Source organism: Limulus polyphemus, unplaced genomic scaffold, assembly GCF_000517525.1.
Source record: "Limulus polyphemus unplaced genomic scaffold, Limulus_polyphemus-2.1.2 Scaffold105, whole genome shotgun sequence".
Classification (NCBI taxonomy): Eukaryota; Metazoa; Arthropoda; class Merostomata; order Xiphosura; family Limulidae; genus Limulus; species Limulus polyphemus.
Genome location: NW_013665715.1, coordinates 1,088,053 through 1,106,176, shown reverse-complemented (window position 1 = coordinate 1,106,176; position 18,124 = coordinate 1,088,053). Strand labels below are relative to the sequence as shown.

Here is an 18,124-nt window from a genome sequence, read left to right as displayed (position 1 = left end):
GTAACAAAACGTTGTTCTCTGGATTTTACAATATGAATGTGGGTGGTGCTTATTATAGTAACTGCCACTTTATGTAGAGGTTGTATTTAGTACTGACCAATAGTGGTTTTCTATAAGTGTCAGAAAACTTGCTTCTGGAAAAAACTGCATGGGATGTACATGACTCTTATTATTTTTATATAGTAGCTTAAGTCATGCTGCATCGTATATCTGTTTATATTAATCATTATATTGAGAAATTAACTAAAAATAGATGTATTTTGTAGGAAAGAAGTTGATCCACGATTATTAGGGTTAAGAGCTATCGAGTGGCTAGTGCAAGGTTTTTACATGAATTAGACTTAGGACTTTGAACTGAAAGAGTTTGTGATTTTTTATATTCTTTTGAATTTAAATTTGTAGTTTTAAGTTCAATAATTTAGCGTAATTTCATATTTAGTTTATATTAATAATAATATGATTCAGTATTTAGAATGATAAACTTATGTGATTTGTACGTAATATTACTAGTACCAGTACCACATAAGAATTTTATATTTTTCCTTCTTACAATCTTTGCTTTGTTGTAAGACCCACACTTCTGTTGTTATTGCGTTAGAATTAAAAGTTTAACTTATATATTTATATATATATGTATATAGTTTATTCTGATATTTTGCAAATGGTTCAAACTCAGTGTACATGTGACAACAATAAAACCAATATGTTGGTTGTGAAACAGGCTAAATACATTCATCTCAATAATACAGGGAAGCTATGACATTCTCACAGTTGGGGTCTCAATACACTGAAGAGCTAAAGTTTCAAATTCCAACATAAATCTTGCCTATAATGAGTGGAATGTGACTAGGACTAATCTTTTAAGTGCTTTAAAGTAATTTTCTTTGTAATTTATGGAGTCTGTATCATTTGGTAATCTCTTCTAACAGGATGTATCAAGTAACAAGGGGTCAGGCTCAGGCGGTGTTTACTGAAACCACCTGTACTATAAACTGTTACATACATTTGCTAGTAGTGGCAATTAGTTTTGTCTCTATAGTGAAACAACATACACGAACATATGTTGAAATAAACTTGTTTGAAAGCTCAAAGAAATGACATTCCAGTACCCAAAAGCTTTCTTACTGTCATATCTACAGTAATGTTCAAATGCGCCCGTGCTGGGCTGAACGAGAATGATCACCTACAGGGGTGAAATAGTTTACGGAAAATGTACAAAGTTCACGCTGTTGACCCCACGGTTTATTCAGCACAATAAACAAAAACACGGCTGCAATAAAACATAAACATAAACTTGAAATAAAAATATATTTATGAAAGAAAATTAAAATGTTTTTACGTACATATATAAACATGAAATCTTAGTTAAAAACAAAAATACTCATTTATTGTTTAAGTTTATTTACAAACATTATTTTTGGGTCTTATATATTACTTGAAACCATAAGGAGAGTATGTGATTATTAAAAAATTAAAAAATAGATAAAATTTGCATTTTATGGATGATACACATTTTTTGGGATTTCAAAATAATGTACTAAAACATAAAAAGTAATCAGTTCAAATCTGGAACAAATATAAATATCGTAATCATTTCTTATAAATACCATTTCGTAATGTAATTTTCCAAGATATTAAAGATCATAATGCAAAAAAACTAAATTTATCAAAAGTAACAGGCTTTATGTTTCTTAAACTATGTGCATTTATGAAAGTTCTTAAGAAGTTTCAAAATTTTTTAACCAATAGTTTTATTGTTGGAATGGAATATAGCAAGACTTGCATTGGCTACTAAGAAAGTTAGTAGCCGGTAGTCATCGGGTTAAAAATTAAAGTAAGCTTTATAGTTGAAGACAAGTAGTAGCTCCTTCAATAATATAGATTATCTTGGCTTTACATAAAAATTTGGTACCCTATAAAAATGTGTCAACACCTTTTGTAAAAGTATCTTTGTCATGAAATTTAGTTACTTGGTGTTGATTTAGCACAGAACTGGGAAATTAATAATTATTGATGTCTTGCTAAAATATCATCGATAGTTTAAACAAAGGTACAACTTTTGAAAAATTATTTTTTTTGGTAGATTTACAAATGCTAATAAACAGTTGTAAGCTATTTGTTTAACCCTATGTGTATAGTGGGGGATCAAAGTATGCATATCACCTTCTTTATACAGAATTGTGTTGAAAATGTAATTAAACAACTTTCAGGGCACAAAATTCCACTGGACAGGGGGTCAGGCAGAAAAATTTCCAGACCCCCAATTTATTGGACCACACTTTTTCTATGATAATTCATGTTTTAATTTGTAAGAAGCATATTGTGTGATTTAAATGTATCATTTAACAAACTAATCACTTATTTATCATACAAAACTATTCATGTTCTATAAAATAGTAAACTCAAAGGATTATCAATTAATTATCCAAAGTTAACAGTCATTATAATGAAAATTATTTGACATTGGCTTCCTTAGTTTTAGCTCGCTCAGTTTCACCTATTTGTTTTCAACTTTGTGAGAAGCATATAACAGTGTGACTTATAAACTATTCGTAGAATTAACAAAGAAATAAATGAACTCAAGTAATTATCAAAAGGTAACAGTCATCATAATTACAATTATTTGAGACTGGCTACCTCACGTTGAGCTTCTGTCGTATCATCACCTACCACACATTTTTCTGCTGTTGTATCATCAGTCTCACTCTCTGTATCATCTAAGTCACACTCCTCTTCTAGAGCAATTAGTGCTTAATCTTCAAAGTGACATACATGTGCATTCTGTTTTTTCTTTCGTGATCCATATGGAGCTCTTTAAGTCCATTTTGATCAGGTGCCAGCTGATCTCCATAGGTGGAAATCTGGTTCAGGATTATACTCTTTTACACTTGTATGTAACTTTATCCTCATATAGTCTGATACAGTCTCTGGTTGAAGCCCATTTTACAAATCTGTTTGCACTAGCTTGTATAAATTGAATCAATGCTCTACTTCAGCACTGTGTGCTCGCAGGCTGAGTATAAGATCAATGAGTGTAAGAAAGTTCTCATGTCCACCTTGTTACCACATTTCTTGCAAAACTACTGCATTGTCAACCCTCTGATTTGTACCCTTTTTCTGATGATTTACAGACTGGATAACAATTGTCTTTATGATGGTCCATTCATTCATAACTGCATCTAGACTGAACGATGTGCACAGATTGGGTAGTTCTTGAAAATAATCTAAGAGCACCTTGATCTCAGTATCACCAAACTTTTTCAAGAGCTCTTTATTGTTCAATTACCATGTATTGATATTGCACACTGAAAGTGCCAAGATATGTGGGTCATTCAGGTGTCCAAGATGAGAAGTTAAGGCACTTAGGTTCTTCTCCCTATCTGTGCCAAAACTAGTTAAATCATTCTGCAACACTTATAGAGTTACATTTAGGGCCTTGGAAACATCATTTAGGATACATTTCTGCCTCTGCACTATATTAGAAATTTCTGTCAAGGATGGTATGATGTCTAACATTAGATGAAGACAGAGAACCATCTTTCTTGATCTCAGATGTTTCAGAGAACCTTTTGTTTTACCTTTGGAGGCAGCAGATGCACTCTGATTATTGGAGACAGCATTCAAATGTGCAATCAATGCTGAGTATAGCTTGAGTAGGTTTTCTATTGCTATATTTATATGTTGCACCCAATATGTGCCTCCTACTTGTGCAGGGAGCCTTTTCTTACTATTTTCCACCTTTCTTGATTTGATCAGCCCAGCCCTAGCTACAGATGAATTGTGATAGTACAAGTAAATGCTCAAAAGGAACTTATCAAAAACTTCTTGGTGTTTCAGTTCTTTGGCGCATCTCTGATAGCGAATTATATTGTATGAGCTATGCAATGTACTGGAATGATCCAGCTTGCTTTCTGTTTCAACTCCATTTCAATGCCTGCCCAGGACCCAAAGTTGATTGCAGCCCCATCCGCAGCAAAACCAACAACATGTTGGTAAAAATATTTCTATGCAATTTAAAGTTCTTTTTAAAGTTATTTAAAGTTCTGGATACAACTGTGGTAACCAATAGTTGTAGTGTGATTTTAAAGTGAGTATCACAGCCTTTTATTATAATACCAGAGTAGAGGAGAATAGTTTTTCTTGTCAAAGAGTGTAGTAAAATAATTAAACCCACCTGTGTGGATTTAGATGAAAAAGAGACAATTATTTAAAGCTCTGGATACAATTGTGATAACCAATACTGTAATGAATTTTGTGATGTCCATTTATTGTTGAAATTTTTTGCCAACCAGTCACAGACACCTACTGTAAAGAATGATGGCCCTATAAAAACCTGATAGTTAGAAATCCAGTTAAATTATAGTAGCTTTGGGATATTCTATTCTAGTTCCCGATATATTTTTTTTATGTACATAATTGAAAGCAGCTTGAATTTTGTGGACAACCAAAATAGTGTGAAAAAGTAGTCTTATTGAACCACATTCTCAATTACATATAGGTACATTGTGTATTTCTTGTTTACTATTTATTTTTATGTAAGTTTTTAACAAAAGTAACTGATGTGTAAAATTTAAACTTGTTAGGTTAGGTAAGAACATTCTTTGAGGAATGCAGGCAGTGCAAGAAGTTCATCATTGTGTAATAAAATCTTATACTTTTGTTTACTCTTAAGCTCTCTGTCCTCTTTCTGGCTAATATATATTGGTTGCCACAATACCAAAAACAGTTCAAAGTGCAAAAAAGCTAAAAGAAAGGGCCTATCAGAAGGTTAGAAAGCTCAAGCTGTTCAGATAAATAATTTGTTGTTTGTTACAACTTGCACTCATTCTAGATAACAATAAAGTATGTTTGATTTTAATTTATATTTTTGATTTTTCATTTCACTGTACATTGATGAGTTTCCTACAGTGTCAGGGTACAGAAAATAAGAGATAAAGTATAAAATTTTACCAAAAATAACTTTTGAGGTTCATTTAGGAGGCTTTAGAGGTTATGCAAATTAAATAAGAAAACTGTAGAAAAGAAGTATTTTTACTATTATCATGAAAATCACTTTTCACTCAGACTGTCTCAGTAAAGACTTGTTAAATTTGCAGACAAATATTTAGTAAAAATACGTGATTAAAAAAATTGTTCTTTTTTTTTTTACAATGGAATTTTGATTGTTAGTAAAAACGTGCTAAATTTCATGAAGAAACATTTAGTATATTGATATTTGTAGTGCTTACATGGTGTATATAAGGTCAATCCAAATGACAGCCCATATATATAATGAGTTAAGTAGTTAATAATGCTTATTTAACTGATACATTATTGTATCCAACTGAAAAGTATCAGGCTTCCTCTTTGATGTTATTAAAATTTTATTTAAAAAAACTTTAATACACAAGTACAAATAATAAACTTGCCAGCATTTATCTATTAAAATTCAACAAATTTCTTTCTTTCATGCTAAAGTTAAGCAATTTAAATATGGTTTTTCTAATAGTAAACCTGCAATAAATTATTGTTATTTTGAGAGGTAATAAATGTAATAACAAACTGTATAACATTTGTAAGGTTACTGTAATACTTGGTAAAATATGAATTATTACTGTTTAACCCTATCTGCACAATCATCCTTTATTGCACATGTCACAAGGTATTTAGTGACTTACATTCAAAACTTAATTAAACTACATTTCGTTTATATTATACTAGTTATTAGGATGTAAATTTGTAGTTAATAATCCATATTTTAATATTATATAAATTTTAAATTCTTAATTTTATAAGGCAATATAAAAAAAAATTCCTGAATTTCTCCTAGTGTGAGAAATGTGACTTTTTTACTCTAGGCATCCCCTCTTCTCTAATTTATTCACAACCACTCCAATAAGTATGAAATTTTAATGAAAATTACTCATTACAAGATCGTCATCACTCAGAAAAAGCATAATTTTATAGCCTTCAATTTTGTTTGGATACAGATCCATCAAATAGAAAATCAGACCCCTCTTACCACATCCATCTCTCACATTTTCTCTTTCAGGATTTGTTAATAGCTCTCTGTTAATTTTAATTCTATATTATTTATAACCAATAGAAAGTCAAGATTTTCATCTATCAAATGACATATTATGTTGTTTTCTGAACAGAGTATTATCAATTTCTCTTTTAGTATAAGCTTTGTTCCCTCAGGAAACATGTCTACCAGCTTGGATGAAGCTGTAATGACTCTTGCCGCATAGTTAGAAAGGCAGAAAAATTGTGATTGTTATGGAACATTGTCTGCTTTTTACATGTTATTATTCTATGTTCTTTGGTGCATGATTTAATTAAATAAAAATTATTTAGTGCACTACTACCATTAGTATAAAAAAAAAGGAGGAGGTCCAGATAAGTACTTTATTTCTTGTTTTTCATGTATATTATTTTTGTATTATTATAAAAGTAACTAAAATGTAAAAATAGGAATGTCTTTAGGTTAGTTAAAGTTAGATTAGGTAAAATAGATAATAATAATAATATAATGAAATTGTTTCATAAGGCACGCACGTGAGCAGCTTGTGAGTAATGTGATTCAATAGCGTAACGTGAGCTCCACATTCCCCAAGTGATTTACAACTTATAATGGTGCAATTATGAGTTAGACACAGATCAAATGGCATTAAAATGATAAAATATATGTATAAATAGATGTATACTGTTACTAGTTTAAAGCTACCTTAGATAAATTAATGTAGTGCTATGTTCATTTGAATATATTCTGGAAAATTTTGTGGTTATGATGTCAGACAAATCAACTACCCTTGTATAGAGTTAGGGTAGAGAAAATATAAAGTTTTACTGAAAACAAATGTATTTAGGAGATTTTAGAGATTACGCAAATGAAATTTGAGATTTTTGAGATGAAAAGTATTTTTAATCTCAACATGAAAACCACTTTGCATTTGGACTAGTAAAAAAAAGACTCAATATCTTCATACAAATTTTTTTTTTTTAGTTTGTTACAAATACTTCACTATAAAAAATTTATTTTTCATATTTCAAAGACTTGTGATGTTTACGGAAAGTCTGCCAAATTTTATGAAGGTATACATACTATATTAAAAGTTAGTAGTATCAAAACTATAACAACTTTAAACAAGTACAAAGTGATCACATGGTCAGTCAAAATCAACCGAGAAAGTTAATAAATGGCAATTCTATTCAACATATCTTACTGTATGTGCTATATAAGGTACATGATTTTAGGTGTTCAAAAACAACAAGGTGAGTTCTCATGTACACAGCAGCATCAAAGTTTTAGTAGTATGTATATAGAGCTTTATAATGTTTTGTAACTTTATAAATACCTATTTTTATGTGAACATAAAGCAACAAGAAATCACTATTTTCACTTAAAAGATTTGTATATTGTATGTAAAGTTGATCAAATGTAATTTAGTAATATAGAGGTTGAGTACTTTATATTAAAACAATTTTGGAGCCTTAGCATATCATTGCAGTCCATGACCCCATGCCTGGTAATGCTTTGGCTATTGACTATGCATTTTTACAATAGCTTTTCAGTACAGTTTCCATTACAGAAAGCTCTGTTGTGCCATGTCTAAAGCACATCCTTCTTCCCTGAATTCTTTCCATAAGCCATCTTGTTTTTGAAAATTACTTTCCCTGTGCTCCTGTTAACAATGCATTTTCATAGAAATCCATATGCATTTCATTTGGCATTGTGATTGTTATGAATACCTATTTCATTTCTCAGGCTGGTTTGGGTACGTAGTAGTTAACCCTTTCGAGATGTTTTAGGGGTGAAAGGCCATATCTCGGTTGTTGACTCGCATTCAAAATTTTATTGAACTACTATTTCATGAATTTGTCAATAACTTTGGTATCAAACTGTAGATTGTAATTCAAATTTTAATGGTATATATTACTTCATTTCTTAATTTAAAAGTAAATATTAAAAAACACAGATAAACATCAATTGTTGTGTGTCACATGGTATGTTGAATGTAGCACTGGTTCAAATTAGATGTTTGTGACGTTGAAATACTAAGTCTATAGTTTCGTATGGATTAAAAACTCAAATTACTAATATTGACAAGCTAGAATATAAAATAATGTATTATCTTTTTTATTTGCTAAGATATTGCTCATGTAATAAATCAAATACCCACCCACCTCTTTCCATTTTTGGAAATGCTCCCTTATATACGCTTCTATATATGACATGATAACCAATCGGAAGCTCAGAATGTCCCTCTTGTGGCTTTCTCAGTCATTTTAACGGGCTTGGATGCCATATTCTTTCTTTTAAACCAATATTCCAAGGAGGTAGGGTGTGTCTAGTCTGCTTGAAATTTTATATTTTTTAAGACTAAAATACATCTTAGTTACTAAGCTTGATAAATTATAGTGGAATTGTATGGTAATGATGATGTAATTTATTATTTGTTAGTTATTCAAACATATATATATATATATATATATGTTAAACCTTAAAAAAAATTTGTTTTGTATCCTCCACGTGCAAAATTTTTATAGGCTTAGCAATTAGGTCAAGCAGCAAGCAAGTACAAAGGTCATAACTAGAAGAGATAATTGTTTGCTTTACTTCTTTATTTACTATTCTATGTTTTAAGAACTTATTTGAAAATAGCAATAATCTATATATATATATAATGTATGATAATTGAAATGTGACTGTATTTTACAAAATACTAGTTCAATAAAACACAGCTAAGACAAGTTATTTTGTAGAGACCAAAGGTCAGTTTTATGGTATTAGATACGGTAACATAAGTGCACATGTGTCGCATCTTTTTAGCCTCTGTATTGTTAGCCGGGCATGGCTGAAAGGTCAATATAATAAAAATAATAAATATATATATAAATGTATAATGTTACAAAATTTAAGCTATTTAGTCTAAACATTTATGTTTTCGTGTTATAATTTGTGTTCATTCTAGAAAGAAAGAAGCATAATTTATATTTATTTCCTGATTTTTTATGGTGGTTGTGAGATCGGTCAAATCTACCGAACCCGTACAGATATTAATTACTGAAAATAACAGATAAAATGTAAAGTTTTTTCTTAAAAAAATGTTTGAAAAGTATTTTGACATTATAAAGATTTCTCATGAGAAATTTCAAAATTTTGTGAAGCATAAAAGTATTTTTAATCTTAAAATGAAAATTACTTTGCATGTTATGAAGTCAGTCCCAGGGACCAAGCCCGTGCTGAATGAGTTAAATGGATATGTCTGGGAGCAATGTATACGTGACTTTTGTTGCTTTTCTAGACTGAGAACCTTATTGATTTTGTTGTGTACTGTTACCTGAAATATGTGAACAGCTTTTGCCACTGACTTTTGTATTGATGGAGTCTCACCTGTTACAAGACTCTGCACTTAGCTTACAAAGTCTCTTGCTGATGCTCTTGATGCACAAGGTTGATTTGTATTTCTTTGTTTTTCAAATGCCATTATTTACAAAGGATATTCCCATCTCAGAAATTCTAAATATCTGATGTGAGTGTAGGAATATTTTACATACAAAAGAACTGTTGCATATCCTTCCAAACATTACCAGTTTTGGGTGGGATCACACTACCTATGTAATGTCAAACTATGTTAAAATGTAGTTCTTATGCATTCCACAACATTATATTAGCTGTGGCTGTAATGTGACTTGTTGATTTACATATTCAAAATTTTAATATAAAGTATCCAACCCTCTGCAGTTATTGTCTATATATGTGAGAAAGTATAGAAGAACAGTTGGTATGTGAATTTATTTTTATCCTTTGTTTTTATATTAATGTGAAAGTAAATTAGAATGTTGTATGCATACATGAATAATTAAAATAAGTTTAGTAGGCTTTGTCTTTAATGTGTTTAAAATTTTTATTTTTATTTTTCCTTTTAGGTTCCTTTTATATTTGTGGGAACTGTTGAGAGTATTACGAATGCTAAACTTCTTCTAGAATATCATTTAGCCCATTTGAGAGTAAGTTTTCATGATTTTCGTGTATGTTAGAAATTTTATAATTTTAATTTCATGTTCTAAAGGATAGTTTAAGATGTGTAATTACTACTTAAAAGGATAGCTTAAAATGCATAATTACCAATATTGCCTTGATAGATTCATGTTTAGATTTTGTCAGGAGTAAAACCAAAGATTTATGTGTGAGTGTTTATCAAGTTGTTGTCTGTAATAAATCTATTAATATCTACTGAATAATAAATCTACTGTTTTGTATGTAGTAAATCTGGAGTTACATTTGTGTGTAGGTTTTATATGTAATAGATGTGGACAGGTGTAAATTCAGTTCATAGACATGAAAATGCCAATAGTAAATATGCAATGATTCTAGACTCGTGTATGTGTCCATACCTTTTGTTTTGCAGATGTAGAGATATGGGCTTATGTAACTTTCCTAAACTTGCATGTAATAAAGATAAAGAAATTTTCAGGTTTCATGTATACTGTTATGTATCTACTTGTTTGTTTGTTTCCGGTAGAAATTTTTTCCGAGTATCTTCAGCGATACAAGTCCTTTCTTGATTACTAGTTTATTTTTCCTCGATACAAACTTTTAGTACACAGTAGTTCCACAATCAGTATATTTCTCGTCACTTTCTACTTAAGAACTTTTATAATACATGCTATAAATCACAGCAATTCACAATCTCGATAACTTCGCTCTCGATGAGTGCAAAACATGCACTTTACTGCTCACTAGCTCAAAACTAACAGAATCATAAATTACACGGAACTCAAAGTAACTACTGGTCTCTCTTCATTCATGCCCGCTGGCTTTCTCTGCCAGGCTTGTATACTAACGAAGAGGGCATCTCAAACATACTTGGACTTCCCTGATCAATCGAGAAACTCATCACGAATGCAAACAGCGCCAATGCGCCAGCAGCATTACATGATTTCTGCTGTTGTAACAATACTTTGGGTAAGTATAGTTGGATGTTTGTTGTAGCACTAGGAATGGATGTGTGTCAGATTAGATTTGAAATTGAGAAATAAGCCTCTAAAGTCATAAATGTCACCAGAGACTTTGTTTTCAGTTTCTCTGATGCCCTTATGGATAGTATTCACTTTGCTGGCATCTTGAAAATTTTTATCCTGGAAATATTTTCAGTTGAGTTTTTTCAAGTGGCATGTCATAGATGCCCTTTAAAATGCAAATGATTTTTTATTATTGTTTGGTCCAGTGGCTTAGATTTTTAGCCATGGCATAGCAGCTCATAGAATGGCTCTGAGTTTCTCAAGTACAAAGTTTTAGCTCATAGCTCTGTCACCTCTTAACCAATTTGAGATCTAAATACAGTTTTGTATTTAACATTTGGAGGTTAAACATTTGACCATGCCCAAAGTCTCGTAGCTTAATTTACTCCAATCCTGCCTAAAAGAATTTCAGTTTGAAGGTAGGCTGGTAGTGATCGTGATAAGTAATAAAATCACATCGGGTATACATCCGCTTCATGCTTGGTGTGCTGGCACACAAAAATATAGCTAATAAAAAAAAGTCTCATAGATTAATTTACTCTAATCTTGCCTAAAAGAATTTCAAGTGCAACAGCTATTGAGGATTCCCTCTTGTTTTGCCATAGAATTAATCAAGTATGAAGTTTTTCAGGAATACTCTCGCTCAGCTGTAACTATTATCACTGCAGTAAGATCCTCAGAGGATGCAAATTTGTAAACAAGCATGAGGGAGCACGTGAATCACTTGAAGTTTAATACTTTTGGCAAAATTACGAACATAAATTAATTAGGCTATAAATGTGCATAGCTTTTCTTCTATGGGACAAATAAATTATACAGCTTGCTAACTATGGGAATTCATGCATAAATCATGGACTGTAGTACATAGCTAAAGTGTGAGAATCCATGATTCTTGATTGTGGCATCAACGGTTTTTGTCCATCTTTTTTTTTCCCTCTAAAAAGTGTAGGCTTGCGTAAATGAAGGTATGAAACTAGATAAATATTTCATGAGTAAATCAAAGTCATTTGTGTTATTGATTGTCAGGTTTATGTCGCTGTATTCTTTATGGAAGGTACCTGTGACTTGTTGGCTATAAATTTGAACAATAAACAGACAGCACACAATCCACTTGTTTTAAAATAATATATTCAAAACAAGTCAAATGTATGTACACAAATTCTTTACATCATAGGGTAACACAGTTGTATATAAAACTAAATAATTCTCTTTTCTTGTCAAAAGTCCACATAGGCCAGTTCAGTTACTTTAGAACCCAATTGATGAGACAAATTCTTCTTCTCTACTCTTCTATCATTTATTTTACTCCATTGGTTACCACAGTTATATATAGAGTTTAAGTAATTCTCCTTTACATCAAAAATCCACACAGTCTAGTTCAGTTACTTCAGAACCCAATTGACAAGATGGATTTTTTTTTCTACTCTGTTTCTAACTCCACAATTTATGATAGATTCATTTATATTACCCCATGGGTTACCACAGTTGTATCCAGAACTTTAAACAAGTGTCTCCTTTTCTTCAAAGTCCACACAGGAAGGTTCAGTTACTTTAGAACACTCTTTGGAAAGACAAATTATTCTCCTTATCTCTGTTAAACTGTGAAACTCACTTTAAAATATCACCCATTATTGCTAAATTAACAATCACATAGTTTAACTTTAAAGTTTTACTGATTTAACTTCACTTGTGCTCACTTGGTCACCTATATATATATATATCTTGCCTAACTAAGACCTCAAACTTTCTACAAACTAGGAGATGCTATGATGTAATATTACTCACTTAAAGCAACGTGAAAAATACAAGAGGTTCGAGCATTGTAACATCAGATTACAACAATTGAACTACACACACAACGTACAACTCTTACCGAGTTACGTAACAAAATTTGTGACAACTATTGCCTTTAAAATAATTACTTTTAGCATTCTTGTTATGACAACTAGATAATCATTTAAAATAGATGACTAAATGAACTAAATAATAACTATTATACTAAACAGTTTTGTATATAACTTTAGCATATTAGTCTTGATTTATTATTATTATGTGCAGTTAAACAAAATAGTATGCAAACAACTAAACTACTATCTGTCCAAGTTTGTTTACAAATGTCTTAATATCCATGTTACAAGGTAACATGTTGTACACATGTAAACCTAGGCAACTTCCACGACACAGTGATCAGTGTATGCCTATTTCCTAGTGCATTGTTAAACTTGTAGCTAACAGTACACTTACCTTAAGCTTTGACGTGCATTGTAATCATGGCATGACTACTGTATTTGATTTCTTCATTTGATAGGACCATTCTCTTTATGTTCTATCTGGCTATGACCTCGGTGTCTGCAAACCTTTAAAAATGTCAGTTGGATGTCAGAATGCTCACCAACATCATATTATTTCCACTCTAGTTGTACTTTCTGCAGGTTTGATCCAGGGTGTAGTCCCCCGAACTTCTGCATCTTTTTTGTGGATTTAATGATAGACAACTTCATTCTTGATTCATCTTTCTCTTCAAATATTTGATCAGGGCGGGCAGAATCATGGACAGTGTGAACAATGTAGTGCTTAAAAATACCTGGAAGCTATTGCTGCGTCCCTTGAGCCATGCTGCTAATCTTATCTCTAACACTTATCCATGATGCTGATTCATTAGATCTTCTTGCTGAATGTGACATCACAATGAGTTAAAATTTTCCTGGATAATCCACTCAAAAACTATTTGCTGAATTTTGGTTGTTCAGTATTATGACCTAGTTAGTGTGTGGTAGACAGTAATTTATTGGCAGATTTAATTTATGTGCGATGATGTGATATGATCCCGTGAGATTGTTGCTGAAGATAACACAAAATGGATCAACGATGCTTAGGAGTAATTTTACTTTTTCATTTTTCTAATCAGTAGGAAGCTATTTTATTTTAAGGGCAAGGGGATAGCTTTTAGATTTTTTCAGGCAGAAGTAGTGCCAGTGATTTTTGCAGCCTTACCTTGTATGGTATTTTTTTAAATTTGTGTAATAGATTAAACTTGTGCTTTTCCAGCTTTTGTTTGTAATCATATAAATTTAGGTTTGGGTTTTTGTAAACCTTGGGTAGTAAATCTAAAGTTATTTGTTTGCCCACATACTCTGTATAATTTATATACTAGTATGTGAATGTTTTTCTAGATATTGTGCAGATGCATGTGTCCAAACAAGGATATGTATATATGTTCATTTCACTAATGTATTTAAAAATGTGAGCCTGTAGAATTTGCTTTCAGTTTTTGTTGCTTAATGCTGGGAAATCCAAACAGTCAAATACATAAATAATTAAAATGAGATGAAAATAATTACTGAACTGAACAGAGAAGTTAGCTGTAAGACTTATTGTGACCATGTTGGTATTTGTGTTTAACCATATGTGCATGTGCAGGGTTAGAAATGTGCATATCATGACCTTCTTAAATAATTACATCCCAAATTTAATATTTTACAGTTTAATGTCTTAATTTTTAAAGGAAGTATTTAAATAAATTCTGAATTTTCACTCTTCTGTGTCACTTGATACCAATCTCCTTTGAATTCTCTACTTTAGGTTTTTTTTCTTCCCTGATATGGGTTTCAAAATCTCTACCAAATAGAAACACCAGCTATAGATAGTAACTGGTCAGAATTTAAAATAAGAACTTCCTACCACTTTTATTTTCTGAGATATCAATAAAGTTGTTACATTCACCATAGAAGCTCCTCTCAACTCTCCTTTCCTTTAAAAATACTTATTTAATCATACTTACTTCTCAGTGATATATATTTATACCTTATAGAAAGTCCATTTTGTGGATTATATGATTGTCATTCTTATATTAATTTATTTTGGTAAAAGATTCCATTTCCAATGAGATTTTACTGAGTATTGACTGGAGTCAGTGCTCTAGTAAGTAATGAAAGTTTTAACCCTTTCACTACGGGTGCATATCATGACATTTTAGAAAGCTATTTTCAAAATTTTATTAAATAGCTTTGTTGTTACTTATGTCAAAGGGATTTACATCAAAATGAAGGTTATATTTCAAATTTTAATATTATATATATATTAATCTCTCAATTTAAAAGGAAATAAAAAGAAAAAAATGATAAATATTATTTTTTTGTGTCACATAACATTTCCTTTTGCATTATTGTTCAGTTTATAATTGATTACACCTACCATACAATGTGTGCTGTAGTTAACAAATTGGAAACTCAAATTGGAGATATTGACAAGCTATAATTAAAAATAAGAACATCCTACCTCCTTGATTTGCTGAGATATAAGTATATTTAGCCAATCTAGTAGTTTGGCTCCTTCTACTACTCCAGTATATATATATATATATATTCAAATCCTAAGTGTATTAAATACATGGATATGTGTGTGTGTGTGTATGTTCAGTTTTTGTGTACATTAAATTTAGAGGTGTGTGTGTGTGTGTGTATCAGTACAGATCTTCTATTTAATAAACCTTTGACTGATATTAGATCTCAAAATTGTGTTTGTTTGTAGAGTTTGTGTTTGGTAAGTCTGTAATTTATGCCCTGTTTTGTGTGGGTGCATTCAGATGTTTGTGTATGTTGGATACTTGTGTTTAACCTTTTCTGGACCAGAGATGTGTCACTGACATCCCTTGACTTTTCTTTTTATAGTGGCAATATTTAACCAAATTACATAAACTTGGTATTAAATAGTTGCTAGTTTTGGTTTAGTATTTCTTTCATTTGTTACACTGTGAAATTTCTTACATTTTGTTGTGAGAGACTGTTTTGAAAAGAAACATTAAAAATACTTCCTTTCATCTTAGAATTTCAATTTTTTTTATTTTGTATATTCAATCTCTTTTAACTTGATTGATATTTATTAAAATATTTGTTTACAATATTTTACTGATTGCTGTAGCCACCACTTCTGGCTATAAATAAAGAAACATGGAAAGAACTGACAAAAATTTATTAGTGTCTTAGAACCTCATTTTTCAAAATGGCATCACTGTTACCTTTGTCAGCCTAGGTGTTGTGACTTTTCCTAACAATATTCTTAGTAGCAATAGATTTGTATATAATATAGTTTTTTCTTAGTAAATTTTTTAGTAAATTATAAGTTATTTGTGTGCAATGTTTGAATATAATCAATTTAACAATATAATATCAGATAAATAAGGATTTGAGTCATTGGAATATTTTGATATTGTCTACTTTACTTGCCAAACTTAATTAAGCTCATCTAATGTCTTGTATAGAAGAATTTTGCAAACTTTAAATTGATATAATTTAACATTTTCAGGAACTAAAAGATCATCTAAAGAAACTAAAAAAAAAATGTAGACCTGTGGTTAGTTCCTGAGTGTTCTAAGTTTCCTTTTAAAATCCTCTTGGTACTTAGTATCTTAAAAGATCATGAATTACCATTCAAAACACTTTATGTATTCTATACTGATGTAAATAGTTTATATTCTGCTCTATCCAATTATATTGAAGTGTAGACTATAGCTATTTTCAATGCTGAGCTTCATTAGAAATTGTTCAGACCACATACTGCGACATAATAAAAAAGTGACAATGAATGGCTATAGTAATAAAAACCAAAACAGAGAAGGAAAGTCAGAAGAGAAACAAGACATGAATGATAATATTTTCAGGAGGTGGTAGTTTCTTATCAAATATACCTCTGCTTTAGGATGGGCAGAAAAATATAGAATTGATAAATGCATTGTTTGTATGTAGTCAAAATTTGACAGAGCTGTACAGAAGTGGAAAATGGAACATTTTACATTTTTCTTTGTAAACTACAATAGATAAATGATACAGGTTGACAAAGTGCCAGTTATAAAATAACTTGAATTAAAAATTGTTGAAAGAGAATTATTATACTTAGCCATGTTTTAAAATCTAGTATGAAGATGTGCATTTAACAATGAAGGTGATCAACAGTCATTGTACAGCTAATAAAAGTAGAGGATTATATCTAGTAATTCTAGAAAATCTTGTTTGTCCATATCTTGTGTGTAGTAGTTTTAGTGATGTGTGTGAACTATTGTGTAGTAAGTTTGAGCATATCTGTTGTCATATCTTTAGTATAGTAAATATAGATATGTGGATGATAAATCTGGAGGAGTCTGTGTACCCACATCTTATGTAGTAGATTAAGAGATTTTGTGGCTTGGCATGGCCTAGTATTAGGAGTTCAGCTCGTAAGCTGAAAGTCATAGATTCAAATCCCTGTCACCGAACATGCTAGCCCTTTCAGCTGCGGGGGATATTGTAATGTGACAATCAGTCCCACTATTCATTGGTAAAAGAGTAGCCCCAGAGTTGGCAGTGGGTGGTGTTGGCTAGCTGCCTTCCTTCTAGTTTATGGCTGCTAAATTAGGGATAGCTAGTGCAGTTAGCTCTTGTGTAACATTGGGCAAAATTCACAACAAACCAAATAAATCCAGATTTGGTGTATGTAGTAAACTTATAAATGCACATTTTGTGCAGATCTTGCATTGTAAGTCTAGAAATATAGTTGATTAATCTTAAAATGTTCTGTGTGTGTCCTGATATGCCCATATTTTGTATGGCAAATCAAGCAGAGTATGTATGTTAATATCTTGTATTTAATAAGCCTTAAATATGTACATGTTTATGCATTCAGATTTTGAAATTTATGTCTAAAGGTTATTTTGTGTTAAGATTTTTTTATAGAATTAAGAGTATTTTATGTATTTAGGTTTAGTCTTTGGTACAAATAGTCTAGTGTCCAGATCTTCAGTAGCACTTGACATAACGTTTTGGGACAAAATGGAACCTATTGGTCCATCTTGGCTGTTCCATCCTCTAAATCAAATTAAAATGATTAAAAGAATAAATAAATAAAAATCTTAAAGCCAGCCTTTTTCATTAATATACTTATCAAGCTTTTTCTTAAACTCACTTAAATTTACTGGTTCTACAACATCTGAAGGCAACCCATTCCAAAGGCCAACCACCCTGTTAGAAAAATGAAACAACCCCCTCCATCCCAGGCACCATTCTCCAACAATTCAGTGTCTTTCCTAAGGTAAGAAGCCCAAGACTGAACACAATATTCCAAATGTGGCCTAACCAGTGACCTG

At 31.0% G+C, this 18,124-nt stretch overlaps 1 protein-coding gene across 5 annotated transcripts in view; it reads left to right on the top strand.

The window, feature by feature from the left end:
- Positions 1 to 18,124, top strand: part of LOC106470508 (synaptic functional regulator FMR1-like) — a 93,988-nt gene that overhangs the window by 54,876 nt on the left and 20,988 nt on the right. For 4 of the 5 annotated variants that reach the window (XM_013931076.2, XM_013931069.2, XM_022399927.1 and 1 more), the window contains exon 11: positions 9,913 to 9,993. The exons of the other annotated variant lie outside the window; for it this stretch is intronic. In XM_013931076.2, the coding sequence (XP_013786530.1) occupies positions 9,913 to 9,993 (81 nt within the window). The remainder of the gene's footprint in view (positions 1 to 9,912; positions 9,994 to 18,124) is intronic. 5 annotated transcript variants of the gene reach the window in all.